Source organism: Gopherus evgoodei, chromosome 3 (assembly GCF_007399415.2).
Source record: "Gopherus evgoodei ecotype Sinaloan lineage chromosome 3, rGopEvg1_v1.p, whole genome shotgun sequence".
Lineage (NCBI taxonomy): Eukaryota > Metazoa > Chordata > Testudines > Testudinidae > Gopherus > Gopherus evgoodei.
Window position 1 is genome coordinate 170,101,977 of NC_044324.1, and position 25,423 is coordinate 170,127,399.

At 51.7% G+C, this 25,423-nt stretch overlaps 2 protein-coding genes across 2 annotated transcripts in view; one reads left to right on the forward strand and one right to left on the reverse strand.

Annotated features, from left to right (window-relative positions):
• STUM (stum, mechanosensory transduction mediator homolog) overlaps positions 1–25,423 on the reverse strand; it is a 178,945-nt gene that overhangs the window by 17,785 nt on the left and 135,737 nt on the right. The window lies entirely within an intron of this gene.
• LOC115647627 (inositol-trisphosphate 3-kinase B-like) lies at positions 1,440–8,346 on the forward strand (the record flags this gene model as incomplete). Its single annotated transcript, XM_030554326.1, has 3 exons — positions 1,440–1,571; positions 2,913–2,984; positions 6,252–8,346. Coding segments are annotated over 3 exons (420 nt in total), but the record flags the coding sequence as incomplete, so codon positions are not given.

A 25,423-nucleotide genomic window follows, 5' to 3' on the forward strand; every position in this document is an offset into this window, starting at 1 on the left:
CATTGTACAGTTTATTCATACCCGCAAACCTGTTGACATATATCCTAATGTGTATATTGCCACTCGTATTCTACTGACAATTCCTGTAACAGTAGCATCAGGAGAACAGAGTTTCTCAAAACTAAAGCTCATTAAAAACTATCTCCGCTCTACCATGAGTCAGGAACGCTTAACTGGTCTTGCTATTCTTCCAATCGAACAAGACACGACTTTGTCTTTGTCATACGATGACATTATTACTGATTTTGCAGCCAAAAAAGCCAGAAAGATTGCTTTTAATTAAAAACAAATCTTTGTTTCAATACCTTTTCATATACATTTCCAATAAAATTTTGATAAATTAAAAAAAAATATTATTTGCATCATTCTGTCATATCAGAATTTTTTCTATAGTGCTGCTTCTTTAGTGCTAGTCCATCAGCATTACAGTGTGCTTCATTAAGTTAAACTGGTTTTAATAACGTGAATGTGGCAAGTTTTCCAATACTGTAAGCTTATGTTTGTGTTGCTAAGAGCAGATCAGGCACAGGGGCACCAGTTTAATAATCTCGCCTAGGGCACCATAAATCCTAAGGCCGGCCCTGCAGGTATTGCCCAGGGCCTATGTGTGAGCTGCTGCAGCCTGCATTATGCCTTCCCACCCAAAAGCTGCCCTAGTGTTTCAAATCAGACTGGCTACCCAGGGATTTTTGTGTCCCCTTCTAGGAAATGTCTACGTTTCCCTTTCCTCCATCTTCAGATGTTTTCTAGCATGACTTTAATGCTTGTTTCTTCTTGAAGCAAGAATACAATAGGAGGCAGCCGCTGGCTATTAGACATTCTGGTCAGAGAAAGCGGGGAGAAGGAATTCGGGAGCTACATAGCAAAAAATGAGTGGTACTTACTTCTAGGACCTGCACTTGGGGTTAGTCAATGCTATGGTCCCCGGATGGTAACTTGCCTATGTCATTAGTGGCCTTGGTAAGTCTCTGTGACACTGGGGAGCTGCTGCTCAGATTCCTTATTAAGTAATGGGCTGGCTGCAAGAGCTGAGCAGCAGGTCAGTATGTCTGCTGACCTCTTCAGTAAGGCAAACAGTCACTACATCTGACCCTTTCTAAGCAGAGGACTATTGTGCCCTACAGAATAGAGCACTAGACTGGGATTTGGGAGACCTGGGTTCAAATCTTGGCTTTGGCCCTGCTACGTGACATCTCAGTGCCTCTATTTTCCCATCTGTAAAATAGGGATAATGATATTTATCTCCCTCTATAAAAAAAACTTTGAGCTGAAAAGTGCTATGAAAGAGTAGGTGTTTATTATTATTTCATGGCACTTACTTGAATCTTGACTACCTGTCCCCTTGCCCTCAAGGAGGCCAGTCTGCAGTCTGGTTCATGACATGCCCAGCAGTGTTTCAAACACAAGTCACCTCCTCTAACTGCCCGCTCTCATGACAATGTGTCTGGGTTTCTGTCTCCCTTTTTAAGAAAGAAGATGGCACAGTGAACCGGGATTTCAAGAAGACAAGAACAAAGGAACAGGTCACAGAGGCCTTCAGAGAATTCACTAAAGGAAACCGTAACATTCTGGTGAGTCAGCAGTTGCATTAGGACGACATTGCCCAAATGCCTGCCAGGTGCGAGAGTGGACTCCTTCCTCCTCTAGGCTCTTGCCTTGGTGATGTATTGCCTAATGCTAAGGACCACAGAATTAATCTTGCCACTGCTGTGCCAAGCCTATTGGAAAATAGCACCAGAAGGGCAAAGTAGAGACCTCTTCCTAGCCTGGAGAAAGTGCAGGGGTAGGCAGAGGCTAGGAGAGAACACACTATTAGCTGTAATGGCAACACTCAGACTTTGCACTAGGCAGCCTGATTATATCAGACAGCTACTAGGATTACGAAACCATCCACTGCCGGAGGACAGACGCGGAAGGGTAGGCTGGTTGACTAAACGAGGGGAGGGGAAGTCTGCTGTAGAGATGGAGAAGAGGCTGCAGGCATGGGATGTGAGGAACAAGCTCCCATCAGTAGTGGCTGGGGCTGGTGAAGAAAGGCCAGACCTTTCCATTTGTTTCTTACTTCTGATCTCTGGCTGCTTGGCTGGAGAAGATTTCCTTCCTATACTGTGAGCTGCCTCATAAGGCAGGCTGTAAGGGTGCCCAGTATCCCTGCCATCCAGGGGCATTGGGGAGGGGACCATCTTGTCTGTAGCCATCCCTCTCCTGGGCCTGAGTGCTCCAAACCCATGTATCCTGCATATGCCAAATGGTGCTGCTGCGTGTTGCTAGGTGAACTAGCTGTTTAGCTGTACATGTTTTACATACACTGGGTGAAATATACAATTTGATAAACTAGCTCCATTTTAGGCCCTACCATATGAAGCCTATTAGCGAGTGACTCTAAATGGCCTGACTCTTAGCGCTGCCGACTTCAAACCTGCCTGTTTACTTTGACATTAGCTAACTGGAGTTTATTCTTGGTTCTGTGAATGACGCTGCCCAGCTCTGGTTTGGCCAAATTGCTCCCATGTACGCAGGCGGACTTGAAGTTCTTTCAAATCACTTTGACACTGTTTAAGGCTTGGGCTAATGAGAGGTGAATCTAATCAGTCAAACTGCTAACCTCCTGAAGTCCACCCCTCTGCAACCTCCCACCAGAGACAGAGTTTGAGCGGTTGTTTTGACTCCTCTTAGAAGAGGGGCTGGCAGCATGGTTAGCCAGTACTGTATGTATTAGAATATTTATAATTTAGCCTGCTTTTTGGATTAAACCAGGAACATTGCTGTGATTAGCAAGGGGACTTTGAAGAATTCCAGAAATTCACCATGTTACTAGTCTAATACGCCCCTCTCTAGGTCTTACTACTGACTTGCTTGAAAAGACTTAAACTTGTAGTAGTACTTATAGCTTATTTTCTTTATCATTCCAGAACGGTTACCTTAATCGGTTGAAGGGGATCCGTGACACCCTGGAAACATCGCCATTCTTTAAATGCCACGAGGTAGAACTTGCCTTTCTCTCTTGAGACAATGCTTAGCTAGATCTGTCCCTATGGGTACTGTGTAGCTTCTGTCCAAGAAAAGGATATTGTCAGTGTTAGAACTCATACATTTCTAAAACTTGAGTTTATTCTCAAATGTGTATTTTCATAGATTTGTCTGCTTAATACCTGCAGAGAGATCATATGACCTACGACTTTGATGTAACCTTGTCACATCTGACACTAAGTGAAAGCTACCTTTAAATTATATGACCATCAATTTTTATTAGTCCAGGAGCTCATGTTTAAATGTTTGTTCAATATCTTTATGCTTATATGTGACTTCAGGAATATTCCTGGCTATTCTATCATAGAAAATATAATATGATATCTCTATGCTAAAGTCTACGTAAGTGCAAGTTCCAGATAATGGTTGGCTTCCAGCATCATGAGTTATTTAAACATGGTTCCAGATGCCTGAAAGGATGCTGGGAGAGTATCTCAAAACAGCACTTATAGAGCTTGCTGGCAAGAGCTGGTCAGGGGTCTTCTGTCAGAATGATTTTCTGTCAGAAAATAGTTTCCATATTTTTCCCTACACGTTTTTGCACCTGAATCACAAGTCTCAGGGCAATTGAAATGTTTAAATTACTTGAAACAGAGAGTTTTGGGTCAGTTCAACAAACCAAAATTAAATATTTAGATTGCAGCAATGTCAGGTGTGTTTGTTTGTTTGTTTTTTGAGCCAATGTTGAAACAAAACCTTTTGACATTTCCAAATAGACATCTTTTGGAATTTTCATTTCACAGGAAACTTCAAAATAACAATCTGGTTTGGGACTAAAATAAATATTGAAAAGTCAGCATTTTCCATGGCCTTTTTCAAAACCCAGTTACCAAAGAGATGAAACTGAAGCACTTATGCAGGAATAGCTTCTTTAAAGCGAAATGGGTCCTTCAGGGCAAAGGGAGGCTATGAGAGTGGAAAGAAGTGCTGCTGATGTGCATTCATTCCCAGACCCCTCTGTCTCTAGGAAAGCTCCAATGCACTGAGGGGAGAAAGCCTCCTCACAAATGTAAATTCATAACAACTTGTACAAACTCTACGTGCTTCCGTTTAAAACCTTTTTTTCTATAGGCAGACCTAAAATGGGTGATGCTTCAAACGTGGTAGCACTTCTGTTTGAAATGCTGACATTGGTTGAATTCTTCTAGAACTGCATCACTGTTCTTTCCTGGGGATTGCTTCAGGGGACATGCTAGGCTCCAGCACTCCCCCCATTCCCCAATGCTGTCTCGAACTGGTGATTAATAGGGAACATCTTCTGACCAGTCTGGTGACTGGTCAGATGGTCTTGTTAGTTTAATTTCTCCTGTTTGGATCCCTTTCAGCTAACAAATTTCTCTTCAGTCCCTTTCGTGGTTCAAGAACGGCTTCTTACAATTGGCTGAGTCTTTCTCTGCTAGCTTCCAAGTCTCGTCTGCATTCCCTGTCTCTTATTCGAGGGGCTAGCTGAAAGTGCCCACTTTTGCTGCTCCTGTAGGGGTTGCGCTAGCCATTGCTACCATGAATAGCAATAGTGCAAGTCAGTACAGAGTCCATCAAACAACTGCACTTATGGGAGACACATTATTATGGCCCTGACTCTGTAAAATGTTTCTGTTTGGAAAGCTTTCTTGAGTGTTTTCCTGAATTGAGGCCTCTGCACTCACTGAATTCTTTTTTAACTGGGAAAGCAGAAGCTATGTGAGGCAAAACTATGCAGTGAGGATTACGAAATGTGATCCTGGCGTCCATGTGCACAACTGAAACACAGTATTGATGTAAAAACAGACTCAAACCCGGCACTGGGTCAGAACCTTGGGGAATACCTTAGGCGGAGCAGGCAGTGGGATCTGAAAATCCGCATACCTGGGCTGTCTTGGCCCAGTAGGGGAAGCAACTATCATAGGCTCTTCAGAGGTGCTGAGCACCCACAGCTCCCACTGGAGTCAGTGAGCTCTGTGGATATTCAGCACCTAGCCAAACTGGAAATAAGGCCAGGTATTAAAGGAAGGAGAAGTGCAGAGGGGGCCATTCCTCTGCATGAGTTTGTGTGAGCTCTTTTCCACCTCCTCCTTGGCTGGTCTGGTAGGGATTCCCCCAGGAGGGGAAGCTGCAGCAGGATTACCTTCTTCAGGCAGGCTTTCTTAAAGTAACACACAGCCAAATTCTACACATGGAAGCCCTCCCAAACTCCTGTTGGATTCAGTGGGAGAGGTGCACGCACGCACGCTGAGGACAGACAGGATTTAATTGTCCAAAGGCTTATCACAATGTGAAACAGCCTGTTGTAGTAGTGGCAGCAGCTCACAGAAGGGAGGTCTGTTACCCTACTGTCCTGTAACTTATCCGGATAGACTTACAGAGGCCACAAGCCTTGGTGAAACCTACCCCAGTCTCTTTTCTAAGTGTTACTAGATGAAGCATCAGTCAGGGAGGGGACATTTTGTCCATGCATAACTTATATTCAAGAACTTAAGCACAATTGCTGAGGCGGTGTTTGTATATCATAGGATACAGACCCAGCGAGTGTAGCTTAATTCCAGGCACTGATCATCCATAAAGAACTTGGGCTGTGGAGAGCCTTATTCTAAATGCTGGTGCAAAGGGCATGGCTATACAGGGACTCCCCAAAATTAAGACAAATGCAAGTATGATGTTAATGGGCGTAAATGAAGGCACATGAATTCCTGAGTGGATGCTCTCGTTTAAAGTGGCCTACATTTGCTGTAGCTTTATCCTCCTTTGAAGACTCTAGAAATAGGAGGATTAAGGGCAGTAAGGCCACTTTACTTCTGAATGGCAGCGTTCATTCAGTGGTTTTGTGTACTTTAACTGATGTGCGTTAACCTCCTATCTTCAGTCTTAACTTCCCTGAGTGTCCCCATGAAGACAAGCTCTATGTCTTCCCCCTGCCAGGAACCTTCACTTGGCTTCTGAAGTTTGCAGCTGCAATTTTATACGCCCAAAGTTTCATGCTCCTCTCTTTGGCAAAGCTTCTTGCATGCACAAAATCTGTGACTTGTGAGTAAATCCAGTAGTTTACATTTCTGATTTGCATGTGCAAATACAGCTGGTGTGCACAAATCCAAGTTTTTGCACATGCAAAAACTCAAGCGTAAAATATAGCAGGTGCAGTTTTAGATAATGGGAGTGTGATGACGGCAAAAGCAGCTATATCCTGACTGGCATATATGTCTGTTTAAAACTGGAAGCATGAATACTGGTGTCTTTTCTCTCTGCAGGTAATTGGGAGCTCCCTCCTCTTCATTCATGACCAAAAGGAACAGGCCAAAGTCTGGATGATCGACTTTGGGAAAACCACACCACTGCCAGAGGGACAATTCCTCCAGCACAACGTGCCGTGGGTGGAAGGGAACAGAGAGGACGGCTACCTCTGGGGGCTGGACAACCTCATTGAGATCCTAATGGAATTGTCACAGAGCGAGGACCTGCATTAAAGCCATATGGCCAACTCCACCACTACCCAGCATCCTGCCCCCCAAACTGACTCTTCTGAACTGCACTACAAGACACTTTCCAAGGCCCCCTTGCCCATGTTAAAGCTATAACTTTCCTATTTAAGGTGGTTTTTAGTTTTTGTACATATGTAGATCACCTGCCAGAACAAATGCTGAATTTGAAACCTTGGCTTTGCTCTATAGATGGGAGCAGATCGTGTCGCTCGTCGCAGGCGCCTGAGCAGCGAGCAGCTGTGGTCTGGTTGGCTAGGTGAACGCATGCGCTTTCCATAGCATTTCTGGCTCTTAGTCAATCTCTTTTGAACAAGAACGTACGTAGTGAGCAGTTGTGCAGCTGACGTGCCCTCCAGTTGAACAAAGATGGTGTCCGAACCCTGAGTTCTGTTGCTCCTGAACTGTGTAATTAAAGCCCTTCCTGCTAAGTGAATGACAGAATTTATTCAGCTGTAAGGATCATCTGTCCTCTAGTGGCTGGTGTTGGTAACACACCATCCTCAAAGCAGTCAAGGCTTCATAGCTTTTAGATTGCCATTTTAAGTGTCTTAGGGTTTATGGAATAAGGAAGACACAGATTCTGGAGAAGGTGAAGGCAGGGATACCAGATTGGGAGTGGTTTAGTTACATTTAATAACATCCTTCGTCCTAGGAAGCTAGAGGTTTGGAATCCTTAGGAGATCTAGGTTTCTCTCTCTTCGAGCAACCTTGTTACCCACTTGTGATTGTTCCGTTATTTTCGAGTGGCCATTGGAACTGCGAAGTCTGTTCTTGTCAATAACCAAGTTTGGTGTGACTGTGGCTCTTACTAACCTATTTGGTGCTGGATGATGAGCTTCCCTCTAACCACTGAGGTGGGCTGGCGTTGTCAGCTGTAGATGTTTATCATGGGCCTGTCTTCAAATTGAAATCACCTTTGAGCAACTTAGCAGTAGGGCAATGTGCTGGCACGTGAAGATCTGAGACTGATGCTCAGACCTCCTAGGCCAGCACTGACTGGGAATACTGTGGAACCAATAGTCTGAACCAAGACAACAAAGAAGAGATTTCTCTTCTGTCTCCAGCGATCCTGCTCCCATTATAGGAGCAACTTCCAGCCCTCCTAACCTGGGATGGTGGCCTACCATGTGGCTTGAAGCCTCAGATGAGGCTGAAGGAGAGTGAAAGTGGCTATAGAGACCATTGTGAAACTTTAAAAAGGCTTCAATGTTGGAGGATATTTCCTAGCAATTATCAAGTTAGCTGTCCTCTGCGCTGTGTAAGGCTAATACTGCTAAGTGTGCAGAAAGGGATGGGAACCCCTGGTAAATCTGGGTCAGAAGAGAGTTCACAAGGGGAGTGGTCTCCATTATTTTTCAATGCCTTTGAGCATCTTTTGTAGTATCCTTGTTACAAGCCCTTACGATTGGCAAATGCCAGGCATACTTATGGGTTCTTCTAGAACCAGTCCTGGCTACATCTCAAACAGAATTGCATTAACTGATCTAAAAGGTTTCTTTCATGTGCAGGGCCGGCTCCAGGCACCAGCCAAGCAAGCTTGTGCTTGGGGCGGCAGATTCTACAGGGCGGCATTCCACCCAATCCTAGGGTGGCATGGCCACGGTTTTGTTTTGTTTTTGTTCGCCAATCCGGCTGCCCTGTAGAGGGCGGCGGCGCGGAGGAGGGGAGCGCCCTGCAGCAAACTCGGCACGGTAGCCTGCGTCCTTCCCTCCCCCCCACTGGAGCGGTGCAGAGCCCTCCTGGCAGGTGGCGCAGCAGTCGAGGTCACGTGGCGAGTGCCCCGCTGAAGCGCTGGCTGCCCCCCTTCTCCCTCTCCTCCCTGCTCCCTCTCCCTCCCCTTCGCTAGCCGGGGCTCGTCTGCAGTGCAGGGAGTCCCCCTGCACCTTGGCTCCGGCCGCGCCGTGGTTCCCCCCCCCCCGTGCTTTGCCACTCCAGACGTGCCGTGTTTTTTTTTTAACCCTGCTTTGCCGCTGCAGCCGCCCTGCACCCTTGTTTTTGCTTGGGGCGGCAAAAAAGCCAGAGTCAACCCTGTTCATATGTGCAAAGAACCTGCCCCTAGTGGTGTGCGTTTGAGAGCTCTTATATCTACAGCAGTATATGGAGGGAGTTAGGGCAGGGAGGCAGCTCTCAAGGTTATCGCCTCAGTTTTACTGGTAAGACGCAAGGATTTAAGGCAACCCCCCCTCCCACACACACACCTTCCTTGTTACCCACGTAGCTCACTAAATCCAGCTCTGGTTTTCACAAATAGTTCCCTAATCTGCTCTACCTAAATTGGATGTAGACGTGGCCTTTCTGTTTCAAGGCTTGTGAAAACAACCAGTTCTCTATTTAGGGTGAAGGCTCATTTTTAGCTTCCTGGAACATTTGAGCTAAGCAGCATGCTTGCAGCAGAGTTAGCTTGCTAAAGGTCAGATATTGACGTGGGAGGGGAAGGCCGTTGGTGCCTCTTGGTCTTCCTGGAGAGCTTGGAGTTCTCCAGAACTTAGGACATAAGGACAGTATTGAGCTTGGATCATGAACAATCCTGCAGCTTTTTCTCCCTGAATAATACAAGCTAGCTAGGAGTCTGGCAGAATTTATGAACCTTTCTCTCCCCCCACCCCCCAATTCTGAAAGACCATTGTCTTATCTCTTTCCCCGGTAGTGATGCTATCAGCCTGTTCTGCAATAATTAGATGAGTGCAACTTTCTTTGTCTGGAAGGAACCTTCACTGCGGCACTAGGGGTGTGTGTGTGTGTGTGTGGCCGGGGGAGGGCGCAACTCGGTCATCTGTTGTTCCCCAGCCATGCACAAGTCTCTCTTATGGAGGTTAAAATCTCGTCAGACTTTCTCAGTTCATATCTCACCAGGCACAGGTCTGTAGTTCTGAGCGTACAGTTGTAAATGGTTGCACTGTTCAGCTTTTTGCCCAGGTTTCCTATGCTGCTTAGAGTAGCCCCTGTGGAAGTGCCTTACGAACTTGTCCCTATTCCATTAGTGTCATGGAAAAGGTTTTTAAGTTATATTTATTTTCATTCCTTTTTAATTGCACAAAACACTACAACTTAATGCATGGAATCTTTTTTTTTTTAAACAACCCTGTATTTTTAGTTTTTAAAATGTCCTTTTCCAGCTTTGGGGAAAGGGCTTTAAGCAGCAGCCTAGATATGTACCAGTTTAGCTGTAGTTTAGCTTCGCATTGCTCCTGTATATGTATATTATTTTAAAGTCTGTTTTGTAAACTCAATTCCTTGCTTTGTGGCTTCGAAAGAAGCAGATTGTTTCCCCGGATGTCTTATGCCTTCCTGGAGGCTGGAACTGTTGCTGTGAGGTATTCCTTGCCCCCTCCCCTTGGTCATTGGTTGATGCAGAGTAAATCTGAACTGTATTGAAACACCAACGCACAGTGGCTGTAAAGAGCCTATAACTTCCAAATAAAGGCATATGAAAACCAGCCATGTTTGTTTGCAAAGGGAGTGTTCATTCCAGGTCATCAAACCTTGGAGTAACTGAAGGGTCGGGACCTGTCCTGCGGTGAGCACCTGCTCATTAAGGGCCTGATTCTGTTCCTGGATACACCAGTATCAGGAGTAACACTGGGTGTAAGTAAGAGGAGCACTGGACCCTAAACTGGGGGATGGAGAAGCGCTTACATTAAAGGGAAATCAGACTTCATCTGGGAGGCAAACCAAAGCCAAACCTGTAGGGATCTTGGCTGCCAGATGTCTGGGTTGTGGGGATTAGAGCTTTCATTCGCCCACAGTCAGGGACAATGGCTACTGCACTCACAACCTCCCAGTATGGTTTGTCTGGAAAAATCCTAATCAAAGGAACTGCCACTCAAGCTGTTTCCCAGTGTGTTGCGGCTCCTGTCAATCCCCTCTTTATACCCTTGTCTCTGATCTCTGCTTTGGACAAGGAGAAACCATGGATAACCAAGCGCTCCTTTGTAGACCACATACTCTAACATGTTCACATCTGTCTGTCCTCTCACTTTCCCTCTGTACAGACACACACAACCCATTTGCAGTAGGTAATGTGACAAAGTTCCTCCTCTACCTTGGTGGGTCCTGCACTTATTGGTAGATTTGCTCACCTCAGTGATCTTCCCCACAGTCTGGGTCAACTTCTCTTGTGTCTGATCAGGAGTTGGGTGGTTTGGGGGGAACCTGGGCCTGCCCTCTACTCCAGGTTCCAGCCCAGGGCCCTGTGGATGGCAGCTGTCTATAGAGCCTCCTGTAACAGCTGCATGACAGCTACAACTCCCTTGCCTACTTCCCCATGGCCTCCTCCAAACACCTTCTTTATCCTCACCACAGGACCTTCCTCTTGGTGTCTCATAACACTTGTACTCCGTAGTCCTCCAGCAGCACACCCTCTCATTCTCAGCTCCTTGTGCCTCTTGCTCCCAGCTCCTCACACACACTTCCTCTCCTCTGGCTCCTCCTCACCTGACTGGAGTGAGCTCCTTTTTAAACCCAGGTGCCCTGATTAGCCTGCCTTGATTGGCTGCAGGTGTTCTAATCAACATGTCTGCCTTAATTGGTTCTAGCAGGTTCCTGATTACTCTACTGCAGCCCCTGCTCTGGTCACTCAGGGAACAGAAGCCTGCTTCTCCTGGGGCCAGTAGTGGTTCTCCCTTAGCCGCTCTGCTGTAGAGGAAGGAGGGAGAGGGCTGCTGCTGTTCCTGCTGGGCACTGGGTCCTTGCTGCTGCTGCTGCTGCTGCTGCTGTTGTTCCTGCTCCTGCTCCTGCTGCTCCCCTGGCTGGGCTAGACACCACCACCCGCCCCTTTCTCTGCTGTCAGTTTGCTGGCTGGCTAGTGGTTTCCCCCCACCTCAGTTACTGCTGTTACTCCACCTACAGCCCCTGGGGGGGGGGGGCTGCTGGCCTGCTTTCCAGAGAGGAGGGGAGTGAGGGACCCCAGCTCTTGTTGCTGAGGACACCACCCTCTGAGCGGGGTCCCTCCTGCCTGGACACCAGACTACCACCACCTGGAGCTGCTGTGGCTGTTGCTAGGGAGCTGTTGGTGCCTGGAGGAGGAGAGGAAGGAGAAGAGGGCCACCCGCTGCTGGAGACCGTATGCAGACCACCGTGGAGGGGGCTTTTCTGGATCGAGTCTTTTTCGAACTGTGCTCTTCTGGTGGGGGTTTGGACGATGTCTGCTGGGGCACCAGGGGTGTGGCGTGGAGCCTGCCCCCGGTCCATCCATGTCCACTTCCGCCCCCACCACCATCATTGCCCCCTCCACCACCCCCGCTGGCTGTTTTCCTTCTGCTTTGGACTCCTGCCTCTGGGTCTGAGCTGCTCGCCTGGCTCACCATGCCCACTTCCACCATTTGGGCCTGCAGCAGCAGCAGGCAACCGTTGACTTTTTGGCACAAGTGCCTGTGAGCACATCCCCCCCGCCCCCTGGGCTGACCCACTCCCCTTTGCCACATTTGTCTGCCCCACCCATTTCCCTCTGCGGCCCTGATAGTCCTGCCCCAGCCCTGTAGCTGTCCCCGTGGTCCCTCTACCGCATTCCCAGCTTGCCCTTCCCGCCCCCTCACCCTGTGCTTCCCCAGCCCTGATCGGTCCCCCCCCCCTCGTGCGCCCATGCCCCTTCCCAGGTGCTTGTGCCCTTCCCCATTTGGTTTCCCCTTGTTCACTGCACCCCCCCTCTGCCGTTGTCCCCCCTGATCCCCTAGTGCAACTAGAGGAGCCGGAACCCCCTCTGCATCGGTGCCCTGAAACCCTCCCACCCTTAGGTCCTTGGTTGCTCCCCACGCCCCTTTAGCCTTCCCTTTCTGACGCCCTCCTCCCCTGCCTGCAGCCTAACGGGGAGGGGTGGCTGCCTCCTCTCCTTCCCCTCCCCTGTCTGTTTGTCCCCCTTCCCACTCTCGTTATGGCGGGGGACACGGCAGGGGAGACCCCTCGCGATGCTCCCACCGCCCCTCCTCCACCTGCCCCCGTGTCCACTGCCCAAGCCTCTACCTCGTCTGCCGCTGCCGATCCACCTACCACCGCCCCTGCTGGGGCACCGGCGGCGGCGAGTACCGGGGGGACCTCCATTGCTGCCACGTCTCTCGCCCCTTCTGATTTGGGGGGCACCCCCCCAGCCGGTGGGAAGGGTCGGGATGGGAAGAAGGGTAAGGGCCCCGCTGAAAAGGCCAGGTCCTCCATGGCAGAGACTGCCCCTGCTGCCGCAGCCCCGCTACCGGCTGCGGCATCCCTCCCCGCTATTCCCTCCACCAGCTCTGCAGGTGTCCCTCCCCCGGCCCCCAGGACGTACGCCCAGGTGGCGGCGCCCCCCCCCCGCCTGCCGCGGCTCCTCCGACCGCCGCTTCCGCTACCATCTACAGTGGCCAGGGCCCCTTTCCCACTTTGACCAGGAAGCACGGCGTCCATTGACTCCTGGTGCCCGCCTCGCCCCACGTGGAGACCTACGTGTGGGCGTTGGCGAGGGTGGTGGGGCCCACGGCCATCGTGGCGGCCTCCAAAATGTACGGGAAGGTGGGCTTCTTCCTGGCATCGGAGGCTGCCGCCCAGGAGGCGGTAGAGACGGGCCTGGCGGTGGGGGGCGTGTTCGTTCCCCTGGAGCCATTGGAAGAGCTAGGTGTCTGCTTAATCTTGACCTCCGTCCCTCTCTTCCTGCCCAATGCAGCCCTGCTGCCCGCCCTTTCTGCCCTGGGACACCCCGTCTCTGCCATCAGCCCTCTCCCCTTGGGCTGCAAGGACCCCGCCCTCCGTCATGTTCTCTCGTTCCGCCGGCAAGTGCAGCTTCAACTGCTGCCGGCGGCGCGTGGCGGAGAGGCACTTGAGGGGTCCTTTCTGGTCCCTTAGCAGGGAGCCCACTACCGGGTGCATTACTCAACGGGGGAGGCCCGGTGCTACCTCTGCTGGGCGATGGGGCACGTCCGGAGGGACTGTCCCTTGGCCCAGCATGGAGGAGCGTCCAGGACCCCCGAGCTCTGGCAAGGCACCGGCCCTGTCATCGCCGGTCCCCCTGGCTGCCCGGCACCCGAAGCTGCCCCTCCTCCTCCTTCTCGGTCCACCTCTGTGGAGGAGGGTGTGGCAGGGCTACCGCCGGACGTGGGAGAGGGTTCGTCCCACGGGGAATCCTCCTCAGTTTCTGCTGTCCCACCACTGCCTCCCCGAGTCCCTGAGCCGTTGCCCTTGCCCCCCGAGCTGACCTCTGTTAGCCCCCGGATGATGCCATGGAGGGCTGGTCCTTAGTGCAGGGGAAACGGGGCAAGCAGAAGGCTTGAGTTTCCTTACCTCCTTCAGATTCGGAGGGCCCCCGGAAGAGCAGGAAGGGGAGCACCGATGACGAGTCTTCCGCCTTGCCCCCTGATGACTCCCGTTTTGTGGTGCCGGCTGGGGACACCGTGGCAGCACTGCAGGGTGACACCTCCCCTCCTCCGGGGTACCTTCCCGTGGAAGCCCCCGAGGGAGTCTCTCTCGCCCCCTTCCCGCTCAACACCTCTGCGAGTGCCGCGGTGGGTATCGCCTCGTGTGCTGGCGGGGAGGGCCCTGGGGTGGTTGCCGGTGATCTCCCTCCCATCTACATGGAGATCAAGGCCCTGGGTTTGACCCCGGTCACGCAGGGGGAGGACGACCCTCTGCCGGCAGGCCTCGATCTGGGCAACCTCACTACATCCCCTCTGTCCCCGGGTTCCCTTCCTCTACCCGCTGTTTCTGCTCCCACCTCTGAGGGTCCCCTGGAATTTTCTATCAACCTGGCTGCGGGTGGCACTCTGTTGACGGCCGCCGAGCCCCTTGGGGCGACGGCCAGTGCCCCGCTGCCGGGACCCGGTTCCCAGGGGGTGTCCCTCTTGGGTGTGGAGGACCCGCCCTCCTTCCTCAGCAGGGACCCCATTGACCAACATCTATCTCTGGATGCCGAGGCTGCCGCACGTGCCACAGTGGCTGAGCCCGGCATCGTTAGGGATCCCCTTCTCACTTTCCAGATCCCTGAGCCTGGCCAGGAGGAGCTACTGTCCGGCGGCTCAAATATAGAGGCTCCGGATCCTGCCTCTACCTCCTTCCTGACTTCTCTCCCTGATCCCCGCCCTACTCCTGTTAGCCCTGTCCTTGTCCCCCCCACCTCCTGTGATGCCAGTGCCGCCCCTGGGAATACCCCCCAGGGAGCAGCTTCACTAGTTTTTTCCTGTCCTGACCCTCCAGGGGCTGCTGTTCTCCTTCCACCGCCCCTTCTTGAATCTGGGAGCGGGGCGGGTCGCGTCGGCTCATCTGCTGCCACGTCGGGGGTCTGCCCCCTGCCTGCCCACCTCGGTGGGCCACGGGGCTGTGACGGGGGCCCCACTGGGGGACAGTCATCGATCAGTGACCCCCCCCATGCGCGAGGGAGGAGCTGCGGGAGTTCCTTGAGGACGTCCGTGGCTCCCAGAACAAAGTCCATCTTGCGCTCCAGCGGTGGGGGGATTTCCATCGGTCCTCCGGGCCTCGAGGGCCCTCATGGGGGAGGGTAAGAGGACCGGGAAGCAGGCTGCCGCGGCCTACCGGCGGATCCGTGTCTTCCGTGACTCTTTACTCACCTATGGGGTAGGTCACAGATTGCTGCGCGGCCTGCTGGAGGCCGTGGGCGTGTCTGCTGGCGAGGATCCCCCCCAGCCCTCCTCATGGCGCCGATCGTCCTTGCCACCTTAAACACCCAGGGCTGTAGGATGGGTCTCTGCAGGAGCCAGGTGCTCTCCTTCCTCCGGGAAGGGGGTACTCTGTGGTTTTCCTGCAGGAGACCCATACGGATCTGGCTGCTGAAGCTAGCTGGCAGCTGGAGTGGGGGGACGGGGCCTACTTTAGCCACTTCTCGGTCTGCGCGGCTGGAGTGGTGACCCTGTTCTCCCCCGACCTACGGCCCAAGATGCTGGGGGTCACCAAGGCTGTGCCGGGTCGCCTGCTGCACCTCCGGGTCCGCATGGAGGGGCTTGTGGTTAATCTCGTCAATGTTTACGCCCCGACATCGTGCCCGGAGAGGCTGCTTTTTTATCAGCAGGCGTCCGCCTTCCTCGGCTCCCTGGATCTTCGTGAGTGCCTGGTCCTGGGAGGGGACTTTAACACCACCCTCGAGGAATGGGACCGCTCGGGGACCGAGCAGTGCCCGGCCACCGCGGATGTCCTCCGGGAGATTGTCGAATGCCACTCCCTGGTGGACGTCTGGCGCGACCACCACCCGGACGACGTCTCGACGTTTGCCTTCGTCCGGGTGGAGGCCCATCGGTTGCGCCACTCCCAGCTGGACCGTATTTACTTGTCACGTTTCCACCTTTCACGGGCCCACTCCTCCAGCGTTCAGCCGGCCCCCTTTTCGGATCACCACCTTGCCACCGTGACGGCCTCTCTCTGCGCAGAGAGGCCGGGGCTGGCCTATTGGCACCTTAATAATAGTTTGCTAGAGGATGTGGGCTTCGTGGCATCCTTACGGGAGTTCTGGCTGGCCTGGCGAGGGTGGAGGCGCGCCTTTTCCTCGACGCGGCGGTGGTGGGATCTGGGAAAGGTGCGCGCCTGGCTCTTCTGCCGTGACTACACCTGGGGCGCCAGACGACGGAGGTATGCGGCGATAGGGCAGTTGGAGCGGGAGGTCTTGGAGCTGGAGAGGCATCTGGCCGCCAGCCCTGAGGATCCATCCCTCTGCGGAGCGTGCCGGGAGAAGCGGGAGGAGCTCCGGGCCCTTGAAGACCATCGGGCCCGAGATGCTTTTGTTTGATCCCGCATCCACCTCCTTCGGGAGATGGATCGCGGCTCCCGCTTCTTCTACGCCCTGGAGAAAAGGAGGGGGGCCAAGAAGCACGTCACCTGCCTCCTGGCGGAGGACAGCACCCCCCTCACGGATCCGGCGGAGATGTGTGAGAGGGCCAGGGCCTTCTACGCAACTCTTTTCTCCCTGGATCTGACCGATCCTAATGGTTGTAGAGTGCTCTGGGACGGACTCCCGACAGTCAGCTCGGGCGACCGGGACCGGCTAGAGCTGCCTCTCACTCTGGCCGAGTTCTTGGAAGCCCTCCGTCGCATGCCCACCAATACATCTCCGGGCATGGACGGGCTGACCATGGAGTTTTACCTCATGTTCTGGGACGTCCTCGGCCCAGACCTGGTCACCATCTGGGCCGAGTCTTAGCAGAGCGGGGTCCTCCCTCTCTTGTGCAGGCGAGTCGTGCTCGCCTTATTGCCAGAGAGGGGGGACCTCCGCAACTTACGGAATTGGCGTCCCGTCTCGCTCCTCAGCACGGACTACAAAATCATTGCGAAGGCCATCTTGATGCGGCTAGGGTCTGTGCTGGCAGATGTGGTCCATCCAAACCAGACCTACACCGTCCCGGGCTGCATGATCTTTGATAACTTGCATTTGGTCCGGGACCTTCTGGAATTGGGTGTAGGGATGGTCTGTCGTTCACCCTCTTGTCCCTGGTCAGGAGAAGGCATTCGACAGGGTGGATCACGGGTATCTCCTGAGCACTCTGCGAGCGTTCGGCTTCAGACCCCAGTTTGTGGGTTTTCTCCGGGTACTGTACGCTTCTGCGGAGTGTCTTGTCAGGCTCAACTGGACCCTGACCGAGCCGGTCAGCTTTGGGCAGGGAGTGTGGGAGGGGTGCCCCCTCTCGGGCCAGCTGCACGCTCTGGTGATCAAGCCCTTCCTCTGTCTTCTCCACAAGAGGTTGACGGGGTTGGTGCTTCGGGAGCTGGAGCTGCGGCTGGTCCTGTCGGCGTACGCAGACAATGTGCTCCTCGTGGTCCAGGACCTGGGCGACTTGGCGCGAATGGAGGCTTGCCAGGCTGTGTACTCGGCGGCCTCCTCCACCCAGGTCAACTGGGTCAAGAGCTCTGGCCTGGTGGTCGGGGACGGGTGGCAGGCGAGCTCCCTCCCACTCACGCTTCAGGCCATCCGGTGGAGCACGGGTCCGCTGCTCTATCTTGGCGTTTACCTTTCTGCCACACATCCTTCTCTGCCGGAGAACTGGCACGGTTTGGAGGGTAGGGTGATGGAGCGGCTCCAGAAATGGACAGGACTACTCCAGTGCCTCTCCCTTCGGGGGAGGGCACTGGTGCTTAATCAACTGGTCTTGTCCATGTTCTGGTAGCGGCTCAACACCCTGGTCCCGGCCCTGGATTTCCTGGCCAACCTCCGGACGGCGATTCTGGCGTTCTTTTGGCCAGGGATGCACCGGGTCTCTGGAGGGGTCCTCCACCTGCCCCTGGAGGAGGGGGGGCAGGGCCTGAAGTGCCTACGCACTCAGGTCCATGTCTTCTACCTCCAGGCCCTGCAGAGGCTCCTGTATGGTGCAAGTAGTCCGGCCTGGAGCGTATTGGCGCACACCTTCCTCCTCTGCTTCCGAGGGCTCCAATACGACTGGCAGCTCTTTTACCTCCATCCGAGAGGTCTTCTGCGAGACCTCTCTGGGCTGCCAGTCTTCTACCAAGACCTCCTCCGGACCTGGAAGCTCTTTTCAACGACCAGGTCCATGGCGGCCACCGTGGGGGCCGACCTCCTCGCGGAGCCCCTGCTACACAATCCTCAGCTTTGTGTGCAGGTGGCGGAGTCCCCCATGGTGCGCCAGAGGCTGGTCTTGGCGGGAGTCACCAGGGTCGGAGACCTCCTGGACTATGACCGGGGAGACTGGCTGGATCCCCTGATGCTCGTTCAGCACATGGGGCTCTCCAGACCTCATACTCCCCAGCGCGTACTTCAGGAGGTGAAGGCTGCTTTACTGCCTGCTGCTTGGACTTACCTCGACCAGGTCCTGCGAGAGGGCATGCCCCGCCCACGCTCCACCCCTGGCCCCGTGGACATTTTTATCGGGCCCCTACCCCGTGGACCCAGTCGGCCCTCCCGCCCATTCACTGTGAGCCTGTCACAACCTAGTCCCAGATTTGGACCTTAGCGTCCAAAATATGGGGGTTAGCATGAAAACCTCCAAGCTTAGTTACCAGCTTGGACCTGGTACTGCTGCCACCATCCAAAAAATTAGAGTGTTTTGGGGCACTCTGGTCTCCCCAAAAACCTTCCCTGGGGACCCCCAGACCCAAATTCCTTGAGTCTTACAACAAAGGGAAATAAACCTTTTCCCTTCTCCCCCCCCCCCCGCAGGTGTTCCTGGAGAGATACACAGAAGCAAACTCCATGAGTCTAAACAGAGGGACTCCACCCTCCCCGTTCCCCAGTCCTGGAAAACAGAATTACTTCCCTCTTCACCCAGAGGGTATGCAAAGTCAGGCTAGTACATCTAACCCACACAGATGTCCCCCTGACTTCTTCCTCCCACCAATTCCCTGGTGAGTACAGACTCACTTTCCCTGGAGTTCCTTACTAAAGAAAAACTTCAACAGGTCTTAAAAGAAAGCTTTATATAAAAAAGAAAGAAAAGTACATACAAATGGTCTCTTTGTATTAAGGTGACAAATACAGGATCAATTGCTTAACAGAAATATGAATAAACAGCCTTATTCAAAAAGAATACAAATCAAAGCACTCCAGCAACTATAAACATGTAAATACAAAAGAAAAACAATAATCCTTATTGTTTTTATGATCTCTGTACTCACAACTTGGAAACAGAAGATTAAAAAGCAGGAAACAGAAATCACTTCTCAAAGCTGAGAGAGAGGCAGGCAGACAGACAAAGAACTCAGACACAAACTTTCCTCCACCCAGAGTTGAAAAAATCCGGTTTCCTGATTGGTCCTCTGGTCAGGTGCTTCAGGTTACTTTTTTTTTCAGGTGAAAGAGACATTAACCCTTAGCTATCTGTTTATGACAGAGCCGGCTACATGATCTGCAGCCGGTTCTGTTCCAGACCTCGCCACGGAAACATCTGTACATGCTTGTGCTCCACACTCTTCACTACCTCACCCTTGCGTCCCGCCCTGATACCAAATGGCGGGACCTCCTGCCACCTCTCGAGGGTGAGAAGCCCCGATGGGCCAGCTTATACTCTGACTTGGTCCTTAGGCCTGCCGGGGATGTCAGCTGGCAACTCCTTTACGGGGCCGTGAGCACAGGCGTGTACTTGGCGTGGTTCGCCCCTGTCCCTAACACCTGCCCCATTTGCGGCATGATGGAGACCCTGGCGCACATTTATTTAGAGTGCGCCAGATTGCAGCCCCTTTTCCGGCTCCTCTTGAATACCTTATTGCATTTTTGGTTGCACTTTTCCCCTCACCTGTTTATCTATACACTCCCCATCCGTGGCCCCACAAAGTCGCGGGATCTCCTTATCAACCTCCTCTTGGCCCTGGCCAAACTAGCCATCTATAAAACCAGGGAAAGGAGGTTGGCGGACAGGATTTCCTGAGACTGTGTGGCCTATCTTTGCTCCTCCATCCGATCACGCATCCAGGCAGAGTTCCTCTGGGCAGCGTCCACTGGCTCCCTTGACGCCTTCGAGGAGCAGTGAGCGTTGTCCGGGGTTCTCTGCTCGGTGTCCCCATTAGGTTCCCTTCATTTAGCCCTATGACCTCACTCTGATCCTGTTTTTTTCATTAGTTTTCCCACGAAAACATTTGGTGCTACAGACCTGTGGATCTTCCCCTTAGGCTGGGGGGAGGTCCTGGAAGCCAATAGAACCAGACTCCTGTACCCCACTGGTCTGGGTCTGTCACAATAAGCAGAACAAGCCTCACTGTGTTGAGGAGGCACCAGTGTTCAGGGGCTCTCAGGTGGTCAGCATTGGGAATAGGATGATTGCCCAATCTCCTGACTCCTAGCTCCAACCTCAATCCATTAGATCACCATGCCCTTACACAAACCCCTTAGCCCTTCTCTTTCCCCATCTGTGCAACAGTGGTAAAAATACTGTTGCTCTACTAAGTGCTCCCACTGGAGGCGAAATCAGTGATGCAGTCTGAGTATCCTTAGTACAACTTGTTTGATATACACCAGTCCTTGAACAGAGGTGATCAAAAACAGCATGCACGCAGTTGCCTTTTAGGGCTCTTGGCCAAAACACCAATACTCAGTTCCCTGAGAGCAATTCTGCCTCAAGGACTGACTCTAGTTCAAAACACTGAGAGCTCAAACTCCCTTGCTGCTTGCCAAGGTCCCCAAAATTGTATCAGAAAATTAACACAGCATTTATTCCAACAACTGCAAACTTGTTTGCATGCTAAGAAGAAACTTGTAAAACTGTGTAACACACCATATAGTGAACTCTGGAATAACAGTACTTAACTACATCATGCAGGCCCTGAGAATTACTAATATATCAGTATTGCCAACTCTTTAGCACAAGTCTGGGGATATTTGATGCTCTATTTATAACCATAGCTCCTGGAAACAGGTGAGAATCTCAGCTTTCATTTCAAAAAAAAGTTTCCTGACCTCATAGTTGTAGAGAGGAGCTTGGAAAAGGATGTGAAGTGCACCCTAAAGGCTCAAACCAGATGGCAAATAAAAAAACCTTAAATCTATATTTTACTACATCATGAGAGATTTTTCCATCATGATTGTTTTGAAGGAGGGGAGAGATTGACTCAGGTTGGATTGGTAATGCTGGAAATTGAAAATGCAAAGGGCTACGTACAAATCTGATGCCCAGGCTGCAGTTTTGAGCAGGCGGCAGCTGGAGGGCAGAAAACATGCCTACCTGTAGTTGCTTCAATCCTCTGCATTCTCCAAAGGGAAGTTTCAGCTGTCTGTCTCTCTCAAATCTCCAGCCTGCCTGAACACCTCATGCACCTTGTTAAATTCTGGCCAAGTATACTGGAAGACTTATAGAGTAAGTTCCTGAAAACTGAGGGTATTGCTCTACATTTCCACTAACAGGCAAATTTTACAGTCGTTCTTAACCCCCCTCTCTAGTTAGAAAGCTGAAACAAACAGTTTTAAAACCCTTCCTCTTAAACAGTCCTGAGGTTGGCACCAGGCACTCATTCAGAGTGTAAGAGAGAAGGGGGAGAAGCTAGCAGGTTAGCCTGTGATATGTGTTAAAATCTTGTGAGAATATGGGTGCTGCGCTGATATAACTGGGAAGTGTTTATCACTCTCCCCCCCACCAGTGGAACTGTAGGGCTTATTTGTATTGGGCTGCCTTTGTCCGAGCCTTGAGTCAGGCTAACTCTGAAAGCTGAGAGTGTAGAATGACCTAGAGAGCCCTGACTCTCTTGGCCAACAGCATCTTACTTGGAAATTGAAGCTGACAAGGTGATGTTTAGCTTGTCACTTGTAATTACCCATGGAGCAACCAGCTGATCTAACATCTTTGCTCACGCTGACTCCCAAGTGCAGATTCCTCAGGGGTTGGTGTGTAGACATGACTGTCGAAGCAATGTGGCATAGAGGCACCTCATGCCTTGGTTGAGGCATGGGCTACAGTGCCTTTAATGCTTTCACTCAAGCCACTGTTAGATGAAATGTCATCAGTCACTTGTGTCTCCGGCACAACTGTTGTACCTGGCGAGGAATGGCATTGTGCAGCTTGCAATCACTTTTATCCCAGAAACCCCTCTCCCTTTGGCACATGGCTGGAATGGGGAGATGGGAACTCAAATGGCTTGTCAGTAGTGCCCTGAATATGGGCATCACGCTGCCATCAGAAAGCGCTGGGCCTTTACTTTGCTTTTCAGAAGGGTGGCGTGTGGGCAGCTCCTAGGCCCACGCGTGCACAGAGAACGGGGTGGGGGAGTGGGGGCTGAGCAGATTTGGGTAGTGGCCCCACCCAAAAGCCTTCAAGGAAGAAAACACCCTTAGAACTGTGGTGTGAGTGTAGGGGGTTTCAGATTATTTTAACATTCAGACCTTTTCATTAAGGTGCTGTTAGGGTGTTTAAAACCAAGCGGACAGCGTCGGCATAGGCGTTGGGAGATCTGAGTGCTAGTCCTGACTCTGCCACTGGGTGACATGGGACAAGGCCGTAACCTTTGTGTCTTAGTTTTGTGATCTGTAAAGTAGGGAGGACACGTAACTGTTTGGTGGAGGGGTTAGGGCTCCTAAGGCACCTTCCATAAGAGGACTTTAGCAAGCTTGGCAAAGCCTTATAACTTAACCTTTTGGTTCCTGGTATGTATGACCAGCGCTGGGGTAACACGTCAGTTACACTCTTTGGTTTTGAACCAGCAAGTCTGGCTTGAAGTGTGGTATTCCTTCCCCTGGCCGCCTAATAATGTGCCATAACACCTTTCACAACTCCCCCAACCTGTTGGAGTATATAAACCCCACACTGGGTAACACAGGGTTAATGAGGGCACAGGTGGCCTCACCCTGCCACACAGAGCTGGAGGGAGAAGCTGAAAAAGGGGGGGAAATAGCAAAGTTGATGGGGGACTAGACCACTAGTGTTCTGCTTCTGGAGACATGGCTGGCTAAAGAAAAGAGGGTCCTGGGTGACTGCTGCATGCTCGACCCTGCCTGGAGGGTGGGCCTAATGCTGCTGACTCACCTTTGGTGGGACTATTTCTCCACATTAGCCTGTAAACCTAGCTGGGGCTAAAGCTTAACAGTAGCCTGCCAAAGGAGCAGAGCCTTAAACCACCTGTGCGGAAGCTTGTTTGGGTCAATCCTAGAAAGGTCAGACTGTCTGGAGCTGAACCTTTTATGACTGGGCTGATGAGGTGGAACACTTATTGCAGACCAGAGGATTGGGGGAGTGCAGGGGCCTGGCCCAGGGTGGAAGAAACTTGGTCACACCCTTCACCATCCACCCACCCCCCCCAAAAAACCCCAGCAAAAAACTAGAAAAGCACATGTTAAAAATAATCGCTTTTCCAGCTGAGTAGGAGAAACTTGGGCATTTTGACCCATCTGCAATTGAATCAAATGTCCACCAGCCCATGGCATTTTTGACCCATGATGTGTTTTCAGTGATCCATAATCCCTGCTGGTTTAAAGCACACTTCCTCCCAGATGTCTGCTGTTGCACAGTAAAGCCAAGAGATGGCAATGCTTCATTTGTATTAACCTATGAAAATATCTACCAAGGCATTGTGATCTGAAACATTCATCCCTTACTCTGGGCCTGGGCTGAAAGAAATGATGATGGAATTCACCTGGCTGAGATAAACTCATAGTTCTGGACTAAAAGGAGTCCCTAGTCTCCTCGGGAATGCATGAACCACACCTGATTTACACAAGATCCCAGATGTCTGGAAAGTGGCAGAGGGCCCTTGCCAGTTCGGGGAAGGTAGAGACTGAATTTCTCATTCTAACAGTGTATTGCCTGTCTTCCCCCTTCTCTTCCCCCTTTCCTATTCTCTGTGTAGTCAGCTGCTCTCCCTCCTATGTTCCACATTCTCCTCTCATCAATCTCCATTCTCTTCTTTCTCTCCCCGACATCAAATGCCCCCCATATCAGTTTTGAGTGTACCCTCTAATGGCCTAGGATTGCCCAGAGAGCAGCTTTGGAGTGGCCAGCTAACAGGAGTGACCCTCCAAAGAGAGAGCACATGAGTTTGGTATTGTAAGTCTCTATAAAAAAAAGGGATGAGGATGGATGGTTTAGGGGCTGGCATTGGAGTGTGGCACCAGCAAGGCCCCAGCTTATATCCTGACTAGGTTAGTAATGGCCAAAGGTGATTGCAGCTGCTAAATGTTTTGTGAGAGGCCAAGGGCTGAGGCCCAGATCCTCCGGGTCATTAGATACTTAACTTTCATGATTTCAATGGGCGTTAGGAGCGTGAATACCACTGAGGATTTGGATCTGAGTGAATACCAATACTAAGCTGTCCTCCTGCCCATAGAGGTGCTCCCTCCCACTCACTTGAGCGCATTAGTTGTCCTCAGAGGCCACAATGGAAGGTGTCATGTGACAATGACAAGGACTCACATAGTTGCTTCTGAACAAGGCACTGTACTAGAAGAAATAGTATCCTGAGAGCACCTCCCTGCTTCACTAGAAAGCTTCTGCCTAGTACAAAACCAACCCCCCATCCTGCCTGGCTTCCTGCTAGAGCTGTGACCAGCACACATGTGCTGCGCTTTGGGAGGTGATGCTATTTTGCTATGCTGTACCGGTTGGAGGCAATAGAGAGAGCAAGAACGTCCCCTCTATCTGGACCTTGCTGTCTATTGTGCAATACCTAGCTTGGTAGAGTTACCAGAGCCCTCTGGACATGGGGGTCGGAGTGACCATCTTTCTCTCATAAATTTTATTCCCTCCTTATGTGACTCTGCACTCTAGTCCAGCCTCAAATCGGACGCCTGACTTTCTTTAATCTCTGAAATGCTGTTTGTGTGACGTGTGGATCTTTCTAGCCCATCAGTAGCAAAATAAGGGTAGATCAAAATGAAAAGTGGATGCTACTTGGGCAAATTCATCCTCCAGTCTGTAACGGGATAGATCTGGTTCTTACATGGGGCCTGTCAATGTTACTTCTGAGTAGGCTGGAGAGTGGTGTCCTTCCCCTACAGGTAGGCAGTTTTGCCCAACTAATGGTCATGCTGGCAGCTTCCTGGAAGCCTTCTGGCTACATCATATGGAGCTGCACACAGCCTCATCTGTTCCAGTCCTGCTGAAGCATTGTGTTGTCAGTGTTGCCAGCCCTCACCATTGCAATGCAAAGCACACTCTATTTATTTGGTGCGTTTCTTAAAGCCCCGGGTCCTGGAGTCATGTGACTATGTGAGACTCTCATGTTTCATTTTCTTTAAAAAAGAAAGTTTTCTACAGTCATGAAAACTAGAAAAAGTTTGTAATGGGACACCTAAGGGCTCAAACCAGAAATCAAATAGAGCCCCAAAAGTTTTTCTAATGTTGAGATTTTTAAGCCAAATTCCAAATTTTTGTTTAAACCCCTGGAGGTGGCAGTACTTCATGTCAGGACCTGTGGTCTCTCACAGGCCATGTTCCGTGACAAAGCTGTGGTAGCCACATGTAGAGCACAGGGCCTTTTTGCTTGTGAGCTGCACTTTGGCAACATCTGGTGCAGGAAAATATGAGACCTTCCCGTAGGCCAAATGGCTGCCTCAGCTGCGCTCTCACCTTTTCCTAGCTCGAGATGCACTGAGGCACTATGCTTGCAGCCCAGAT